Raw genomic sequence first — 9,961 nt, forward strand, 5'->3', positions numbered from 1 at the left:
TGGTGACTGAAGGGAACCCCCATATCCAGAGGCAGCAGATCTCAGAACAACATTCCTAGGAGGCAGCATCAGGGAACTGCCTGTTTCTTTATGCTCTGTTTGTTTGGACCTGCAGGGCAACTGGTGGGCCACTGCATGAGGCATGCAAGTACCCGAATAAGCAACCAAGCTATTCTCTATACATGGGGGTTGTAAGTGGTCGCTCCCCTGACATGGAAGCCTGAATACTTTGGGCATGACCTTGACCGTGTTTGGGTGGGATGTGAGAAAGAGAACAAGAGTTCTAGACGATGAGTCTGGGGGTCCCTTTGAAATTCTGACACAGGATAAAGGGCGCAGCCACAAAATGGCTGCTGTAGGGGGCGGAGCCAACAACAAAACGACCACCATCGGAGGTGGAGCCACACACTTAAACACAGAGGAAACCCAAGTGCTGGGGAGAAGAACAGTACTTTTTTAAAAAAAAACATGCTGGGAAAGGGGAGTGATAAAGAGAATAAAGCCAGCACTGTGATGACAGCTACCGCTGATGAAGTGTTATTTTTATCTGCACAGCCAATCAGATTTCTGGGGGCCAATCAGAGGTAAGTGAGAAAGAGAACAACAGTTCTAGACGATGAGTCTGGGGGCCCCTTTGAAATTCTGACACAGGATAAAGGGCGCAGCCACAAAATGGCTGCTGTAGGGGGCGGAGCCAACAACAAAATGACCACCATCGGAGGTGGAGCCACACACTTAAACACAGAGGAAACCCAAGTGCTGGGGAGAACAGTAGTTTTTTTAAAAAAAACATGCTGGGAAAGGGGAGTGATAAAGAGAATAAAGCCAGCACTGTGATGACAGCTACCGCTGATGAAGTGTTATTTTTATCTGCACAGCCAATCAGATTTCTGGGGGCCAATCAGAGGCCCTGCTGGGCAAGAGCCCCATCTGGCCCACCCACCTTCTAAAAACACTTGGTAGGTGCTGCGCTCACACTGTGGGGTGGAGAGGTCTCTGGCTTCTGCCGGGCCGGGGAAGGTCGTAGGGTTGTACCGTGAGCCTCAGAATAGGGTAGTTCCGGGGTTGCGTCACCTCTGGGCTCTCATCCCTCGAGCACTGGCCTGCGAGGTTTCCCAGTTCTCTCTCTCTTTCCTCTTCCTCATCAACATTGGCCACACCATTCTCTTCCTCCCTGGCCCTGGCATACTCTCCCCATTTTATTCCCTTCCCCAGCACATGCTCTTCCCTCCTACCTGTCCCCCAACCCTGCCATAGGCTCCCATCTCCATCATTCATGTATCTCTCCCTCCCATTGGTTAATTTTCAGCTTTCCCCGTTTGTTGTGTCCTGTCCCCTTCTTAGTGTCGTCGGCAGCTCGCCCCTCGAGGCGCAACTTCGTCTGCTCCCTCTGGTCGGCGACGCAACGGCCCTCCCTTCTAGGCCAGCTAGGATCTCTGTGGGTCCCCAGTCTCCCTCCCCCTCGCCATGGCTCCCAGTCTCGTCGCCGGGCACGTCCTGGCTGCCCCGTCCTCCTGTCTGGTTCTGGCGGTTGTTGCAGGACAGGTTCGTGTGGCGCCCCCATTCCCTCTGGCCCTGGCATTCGTCTGGGGGCTCCGTCCGCAGGTCCTGTCCCCACTTTCAGGCCCTCACCTTGAGGGCCCCTCGGGATGGCTCGCACCTTGCTGGGGGAGGGGGCATCGTGGGGGTTCGTCCCGCCATGTGGGCGGGGTCGGACTTGTCGGGGCCTTGCCGCTTGGCGTCTCTGCCATTGGCTGTCGTTCCCCACACACACACTCGTCGGACCCGGGCGCAGGGAGGAGAGACTGTCCCATGTCGGGACAGTAGGCACAGTAGGCACCAGGAAAAGTTTCAGTGGGCACCACACTGGGGACCCCTAGTCTAGGGCAAGGGCAGGCGGAAGGTACACTGTGGTCCATGGGTGGGCCGATGGCTATCAGGTGACTGTTGATCACTGAAATTCTTGCCAAGAAGGATGGTCAAGGCTGGACATAGGCACCTATGTTTCTAAGGAAGAGGGATGCTCAGGATCACTGAACACAAGTTTGTTGTGTCTTGGGCACTGTGAGATCATGAGTTTGCATATATTTTTTTCACTTTGCAAATATGGGACACGTTGGTAAAGAACAAAGTGAAGGGCATGATATCAGGCCACTGCAGCTCCAGGACGGCTTGCTAGCCTTGCTCCTCAGTTTTACTGTGCTCTGTCCAGGGTCCTGATTACAGATGAGCAGCTACAGATTTCTTCAGCTCTGTTCTGATTAGAATTTGCTCTATTTTTAATCCAAGGGGTTTTGGCTCCAATAATCTTCTACACAGTTTCACAGAATTTCAACAGCCAAACCTAAAGATTAAAAAGAGATTGATCCTCTATATTTTCCCAGTGTAGCAGGCAAAAAAGAAAAGGGTGACCAATTGCACAAGCCCAGGGATCAGGGCTTCTGGGGAAAGTATACCCATCTGTTGCAAAATATTAATGCTAATAATAATAGATGTAGATCTTGCTGGGAAAATGTCGAGGAAAAACAAAAGACTTTGGCATATAAACCCATGGTTGAAGTGACTTTTATTATCATATTTATTTCTGTGTTGAAGAAATGCACAATTGCAGTCTTCTGTCTCACAGAAACAAAAAAGAGAAGCGCCTTCAAAATTAGCCCTTTGTGTGTCAGAAAATTAAAAAAGAAAATATCCTTTTCAGCACACGTAAGGGATAGTTTTGAAGGGTTTCTTCCTATTTTCTTTGGATATTTCTGTTTGGCCACACACGGGTGTGCTTTTCCAAGGATCTCTAAATCTCAGGGTTGCAGATATGCACAAAATGGGACATGAAAGAAAACATTTTCCCCAGCATATGCAGTAAAAAAAAACAACACCCCGTCTAAAAAAGAGTGAACCCCTTTCAGACGGCTCAGTGGACCCGCCATAAAATCAAACAGCTGTCCGATGGATGAGAACAAAGATTCAGTTGCCAGACTCCACCTCCTAGGATTCTGCAGTCATCTAGGGATGCCTTGCTGTACCTTAGATCCCAAATGAGCTAACGTGCTACCTACCCACTGATTTCTGCATCAACTTATTGCTAGAACACCAATGTACACTTCCCGGCCACCCTTTTGAAGACCGTGGCCTTAAACTGAAGGAAAAGAGGCTCCAGTGTTCTTAGAATCAGTGAGGAAACTGCTCCTTGAAACAGCCCTGGGCCCACCCCTGCTCAGAAGCCGGGAGAACTCAGCTGCCTCCCCTAGCCTGGAGAACAGCCCCTTTGCGACTGCTTAGTGGAAACTGGCACTCTACTATGACAAGACCACTTTCGGCAGATTTATGAACTACGAGAGAACCATCTGGCGCGGGTCAGGGGAAACAGCAAATTTCACATCGGCTTACCAGTCTTAAATAATTTTTAAAAGACTTAAAAATCAATTTGAACATATTGTGTAATGGATGGAAGCCTTATGACATGCGGTAAATCTTTGCGACCGTTTTTGTGCGTTACAAAAATATCGTTGCGGTGCAAGATGGGAATGTCTCTCGGTAGCAGCAAAATTCTGGTTGAGAGGGCCGAAAAACTGTGTTCATTATGACACCTGACATTAATTTTCCTACAACAGAGCTCTGTCGTATGCACTCTAGTACGCTGGTACTAGCCTACAGTAAGGGTTTACCTCTGTCTCTCTCATACACACACATACATATTTCTATCCCAGTTTTCTTTAAATTATGGACCCAATACAATAAAAGCAGAAGAAAAAGGAGTTGCCTTTGAGTCACAACTGATGTTGACCCCATCCACAGGGCATTCCAGGCAAGAGACGAACAGAGGTGATTTGTGATTGCCTTCCTCCACATAGCAAACTCAGCCTTCCTTGATGGTCTCCCATACCAGTATTGACCATGGCTGACCCTGCTTAGTACCCAAGCTCTGAAAAGCCTGGGTCAAGTAATAGTCAATTATATCAGTAAAAAATTCTGGGAGATCTCCAGGCCCCATCTAGAGGGGGCATCGTGGGGGTTCGTCCCGCCGTGTGGGCGGGGTCGGACGTGTCGGGGCCTTGCCGCTTGGTGTCTCTGCCATTGGCTGTCGTTCCCCCCACACACACTCGTTGGACCCGAGCGCAGGGAGGAGAGACTGTCCCATGTCGGGACAGTAGGCACCAGGAAAAGTTTCAGTGGGCACCACACTGGAGACCCCTAGACTAGGGCAAGGGCAGGCGGAAGGTACAGTGTGGTCCATGGGTGGGCCGATGGCCATCAGGTGATTGCTGATCACTGAAATTCTTGGCAAGAAGGATGGTCAAGGCTGGACATGGGCACCCATGTTTCTAAGGAAGAGGGATGCTCAGGATCACTGAACACAAGTTTGTTGTGGGCACTGTGAGATCATGAGTTTGCATTTTTTTCACTTTGCAAATATGGGACACGTTGGTGGACCATGGGGAATCTAGTAAAGAACAAAGTGAAGGGCGTGCTATCAGGCCACTGCAGCTCCAGGACTGCTTGCTAGCCTTGCTTCTCAGTTTTACTGTGCTCTGTCCAGGGTCCTGATTACAGATGAGCAGCTACAGATTTCTTCAGCTCTGTTCTGATTAGAATTTGCTCTATTTTTAATCCAAGGGGTTTTGGCTCCAATAATCTTCTACAGTTTCACAGAATTTCAACAGCCAGACCTAAAGATTAAAAAGAGATTGATCCTCTATATTTTCCCAGTGTAGCAGGCAAAAAAGAAAAGGGTGACCAATTGCACAAGCCCAGGGATCAGGGCTTCTGGGGAAAGTATACCCATCTGTTGCAAAATATTAATGCTAATAATAATAGATGTAGATCTTGCTGGGAAAATGTCGAGGAAAAACAAAAGACTTTGGCATATAAACCCATGGTTGAAGTGACTTTTATTATCATATTTATTTCTGTGTTGAAGAAATGCACAATTGCAGTCTTCTGTCTCACAGAAACAAAGAAGAGAAGCTCCTTCAAAATTAGCCCTTTGTGTGTCAGAAAATTAAAAAAGAAAATATCCTTTTCAGCACACATAAGGGATAATCTTGAAGGGTTTCTTCCTATTTTCTTTGGATAGTTCTGTTTGGCCACACACACAGGTGTCCTTTTCCATGTATAGGTGATCAGATTTAGTACTAACTTAGTTTGTTATGACTGCTGATATATGTTGTAAAAATGTGTATTGATGACTAACTGGTTGGTTTGTAATATTGGATTTTCAGGACAGTTGTATACTGTTTTGCAGTTATTATATTTCTTGATATGTTATACTTCCTCTTAATAAACATTTAAAACAAAAACAAAAAATCTCAGGGTTGCAGATATGCACAAAATGTTGCTGTACCTTAGATCCCAAATGAGCAAACGTGCTACTTACCCACTGATTTCTGCATCAACTTATTGCTAGAACACCAATGTACACTTCCCGGCCACCCTTTTGAAGACCGTGGCCTTAAACTGAAGGAAAAGAGGCTCCAGTGTTCTTAGAATCAGTGAGGAAACTGCTCCTTGAAACAGCCCTGGGCCCACCCCTGCTCAGAAGCCGGGAGAACTCAGCTGCCTCCCCTAGCCTGGAGAACAGCCCCTTTGCGACTGCTTAGTAGAAACTGGCACTCTACTATGACAAGACCACTTTCGGCAGATTTATGAACTACGAGAGAACCATCTGGCGCGGGTCAGGGGAAACAGCAAATTTCACATCGGCTTACCAGTCTTAAATAATTTTTAAAAGACTTAAAAATCAATTTGAACATATTGTGTAATGGATGGAAGCCTTATGACATGCGGTAAATCTTTGCGACCGTTTTTGTGCGTTACAAAAATATCGTTGCGGTGCAAGATGGGAATGTCTCTTGATAGCAGCAAAATTCTGGTTGAGAGGGCCGAAAAACTGGGTCCATTATGACACCTGACATTAATTTTCCTACAACAGAGCTCTGTCGTATGCACTCTAGTACACTGGTACTAGCCTACAGTAAGGGTCTATCTCATTTTCCTACAACAGAGCTCTGTCGTATGCACTCTAGTACACTGGTACTAGCCTACAGTAAGGGTTTATCTCTGTCTCTCTCATACACACACATACACATTTCTATTCCAGTTTTCTTTAAATTATGGACCTAGTACAATAAAAGCAGAAGAAAAAGGAGTTGCCTTTGAGTCACAACTGATGTTGACCCCATCCACAGGGCATTCCAGGCAGGAGACGAACAGAGGTGATTTGTGATTGCCTTCCTCCACATAGCCAACTCAGCCTTCCTTGATGGTCTCCCATACCAGTATTGACCATGGCTGACCCTGCTTAGTACCCAAGCTCTGAAAAGCCTGGGTCAAGTAATAGTCAATTATATCAGTAAAAAATTCTGGGAGATCTCCAGGCCCCATCTGGATGTTAGCAACCCTAATTCTGATTGGTTGCTGGAACTACTGAACAAGTTTTCTGGGAAATCTGGAGAAGAACCTCATGGATTGTTCAACTCCTAAAGGAGGTGAGGCTGCCGTTTTAGGCTACAGGCTACCTGGCCTGTAGCTACAGTAGGGCTATTGGGGGCTCCGCCCCCTTACTTAAAGGACCAGCACCACAAGATATTTGAGGAAATTTTTGGGAGACTGAGAAGAATTGGGGGCACATGCACCCCCCTTCTTCTCAAATGCATTTAAAGGAATCCTTTAAATGCTTTGGAGAAGAAGCGGGGGATGGCACACACCCCTCTCCCTCCCCTCCTGCAAGATTTAAAAGGCCCTCCAGTTGATTGGCAGGCCACGTGCTCCCCACCAATCAGCTGAAGCCCCTTAAATCTCTCAGGAAGAGAGGGAGAGGGATGGCCACAGGTGGGGGGGTTTGGGAGTGGATTGGAGCTGACATAAAAATAATGACAATAGGAAACCCTTAGCATACAAATATAGCCACAAATAACACCCACCAAGGGAAGACCATCAACAGTTTACATATTGAGCTGTGCCTATGTTATTTTGGAAATAGGGTTCCATTTTACCAGCCGATGTTGAAAATCATTGAAACGTCTTGATTTATACCTGGGAGAGGCATTGGGCTGTTTTTCTTTCCACAGTGGGTGTCTTCTGCTACAGTTACTTTCTGTCTTGAGGTCTATGGACACTATTCATGTATGGAATTAGAGGAGCCTACTGTTGTTTTGAACAAGTTCTTTTTGTAAATAATGCCTAATTGTTATGAGCAGTCTGTTGGGTATGTGTTTATACATTCTATTTGGGTTATGACCACTAATCCATCCTTGTACTTTAATGAATGTAATATACAATTTTGATCATATATAGTTGTAAATTGTTGATGATCTTTGTTAAATAAGGAAAGTAAATGAATAAGCAAAACAGAGAGAGAATATCCTGCAAAAAAGTGGCCCTCCAGAAAATCACGAAGAGTAGGCTTGTTACAAAAGTTTGCAAACACCAGGAAGACATTTCCAGTCTGCTCTTTACATGAGTGTAAACTTTGGGAGGTACTTTCTGTTTACTTACTGGAAAGCCCTGGCCCAGTGGGTCAGAGAAGCACAGATCATTGCGTACCTAAACCCAACAGACAATTCAGCACATTATGAACACTGGGAAGAAAATAGTCTGTTGTGATTTCTTTTCTTTTTTCCAAAGCAATGTCTCTTAACCTTTTTTCATAAGGAGCCCCATCATTAAACTGCTCATATCTACACATCAAAATAAACTGCAAGCCAGAGAGAGACTAAAAGAGGTTATTTGCCTATTGACACAAGGACCACGAATAGCGTTGTTATTCTGCAGCCTTCTGGCCTAAGCTCTTACGGGCTTTAATGATCAATCCAGTTAACTGAAACAGCTAGGAAGACAACTGGAGTGGTTGACAAGGGCGAGAGCTATCCATGTGGGTGACAAGGCATGCCAGTCTTCATGATTCTTTCCCAAAACAATTAACACTCTACACCAAGGGAATCCAAATTCTGCAATCTGTATAAATCATGCAGATTTCCTATTTTCTGCCCGTATTAGCCACAGGGAGACAAGCAACTAGGCAGTGCTGTTCTACTGGCTTCTGAGATTTCTAATGGCATTGCCCATATACTTGAATCATACCTTCAGAAAAACTAGAGACTTGATCTTTTTTTAAAAAAAAGAAGAAGAAAATTGACATTCTAGGAGCTGACTTCAGTGCCCAAGTTCACATTCTGCAACTTTTCTTTGCATAACTGCAGCATACACCTGGCCTTGAAAATATGGGTTATTTCTTTATTTACTTCACTTATACCCTGCCTTCATTCCTAATGGGGACAGAAATTGACTTACATCAGTCTTCCCTCCTCCAACAACCTTGTGAGGCAGGATAAGGCTGAGAGTGTGTGACTGGCCAAAGATTGCCCCAGTAAACATCCATGGCAGAGTAGTGATTCAAATCTGGGTCTTCTGGACCCTGCTACAACCCCTACACCACACTGGCTCTCTATATGTCATGGATACTAGTGCACAAGGCGCCAAATGTTCTGGTGGTGTGCAGTGTTCCCTCTAAGCTGAGTTAGTGTTAGCTAGCTCACAGTTTTTTAGCTTCCAGCTCACACATTTTTGTCTTGGCTCAGGAAGGATGGCTCCAGAGCAAGCTAAATTATGCAGGAGCCAAATTGCTCGCTCACAACTTGAATTTCAGGAGCTCACAAAATAGAATTTTTGCGCACAAGACTCCACACCTTAGAGGGAACATTGTGTGTTGGGTGGGGGACTCAAGACTGGCTACCGAACGTGTGTAGAAATGCTCCTCCTAGCACGGCAACTTTGGCAAATATTCAGATTTCCAGATAGCAACTTGCTTCTCACTGGTGACAGGTGCCATGAGGCGGAGATAGCCAAACAGAAAAGACTTTCGCTATATTGTCCACATGTACAGTTGATGACTCCTGCCAACCTAGCAGTTCGAAAGCAAGAAATTGCAAGTAGATAAATAGGTACCACTTCGGTGGGAAGGTAACAGCGTTCCATGCGCCTTGGTGTTTAGTCGTGCCGGCCACATGACCACAGAAATGTCTTCAGACAGCGCTGGCTCTTCGGCTTTGAAACAGAGATGAGCACCACCACCCTAGAGTCGAATTCGACTGGCTTTCGAGCAAGGGAACCTTTACCTTTACAGTTGATGAACTGCACACGCAGTGATACATCCAAAACGGTGGCAGGTACAGTGACAACTACGGACCGTTACAAGATGGCAGCTCACACAGGACCAGTGGCTGGCCTGATTGCAGCCCTGATTATGAGGCCCTCTGACATGTACAAAGAAAAGACGGTTAACGCCCAGATGCCCACACCACATCAGACTAATCCCAGAAAGAAAGGGACAGGTCAAGAGGAGATACCAGAAAGGCAAGTCTGGGGAGACAACGTAACTTTATACAATAGCAATGTGGCCCTTATCTTGATTTCCAGGAGAAGGCGACCGGAGGCCAAAGAGAAGGCCTTGAGTTGCCATTCCTACCTTCCCATCCGCTCTGCTCGCTGCAGAGAAGACGTACTCCAGCTGGAAGACGACTCCAAATGCCGGGTGATGGACCATCTCTGTCAAATGGATGCGACTTCGCAGGACGAGATCTTGCCCCTCCGAACTGTGTTTGAGAGAGCCCCAAAAGGATTGTGTTTAATTATTTGCAACTTTGTACGCTGCCTTTCCATTCCATGAAAGCCAGACATGATTCACAATTATACACTCCAATACAAGCCAGTCCAGGAATATTAAGAAAATATTATCTCACCTGGTTTTGGTACTGGCACCTGGTTTCCTGTGCAAGCTTCCAAAACATCCCCGGGCCACCTCAGTCTCTGGTACCACTACCACAACCTGTGGGGGCTGCACGAAGCAAAAGCCGTTGTGCACCCCAATGTGCAGCCGCCGCTCCTGCACAGCAAGCGTGTTCCCATTCACCATCAAGTTACTCTGCAGAAACCAAGAGAAGGCCAAAGCCCTCTTTCAAAGACA

General features: G+C 46.4%; 1 protein-coding gene across 1 annotated transcript in view; it reads right to left on the minus strand.

Annotated features, from left to right (window-relative positions):
• NPHP4 (nephronophthisis 4) overlaps nucleotides 1-9,961 on the minus strand; it is a 137,869-nt gene that overhangs the window by 80,384 nt on the left and 47,524 nt on the right. Inside the window, exons 7-8 of the mRNA XM_015429815.1 lie at nucleotides 9,738-9,919; nucleotides 9,464-9,590 (exon numbers count right to left, since the gene is read on the minus strand). Coding sequence (XP_015285301.1) covers nucleotides 9,464-9,590; nucleotides 9,738-9,919 — 309 coding nt within the window. The remainder of the gene's footprint in view (nucleotides 1-9,463; nucleotides 9,591-9,737; nucleotides 9,920-9,961) is intronic.

Source organism: Gekko japonicus, unplaced genomic scaffold, assembly GCF_001447785.1.
Source record: "Gekko japonicus isolate JY-2015 unplaced genomic scaffold, Gekko_japonicus_V1.1 scaffold1166, whole genome shotgun sequence".
Taxonomy (NCBI): Eukaryota; Metazoa; Chordata; class Lepidosauria; order Squamata; family Gekkonidae; genus Gekko; species Gekko japonicus.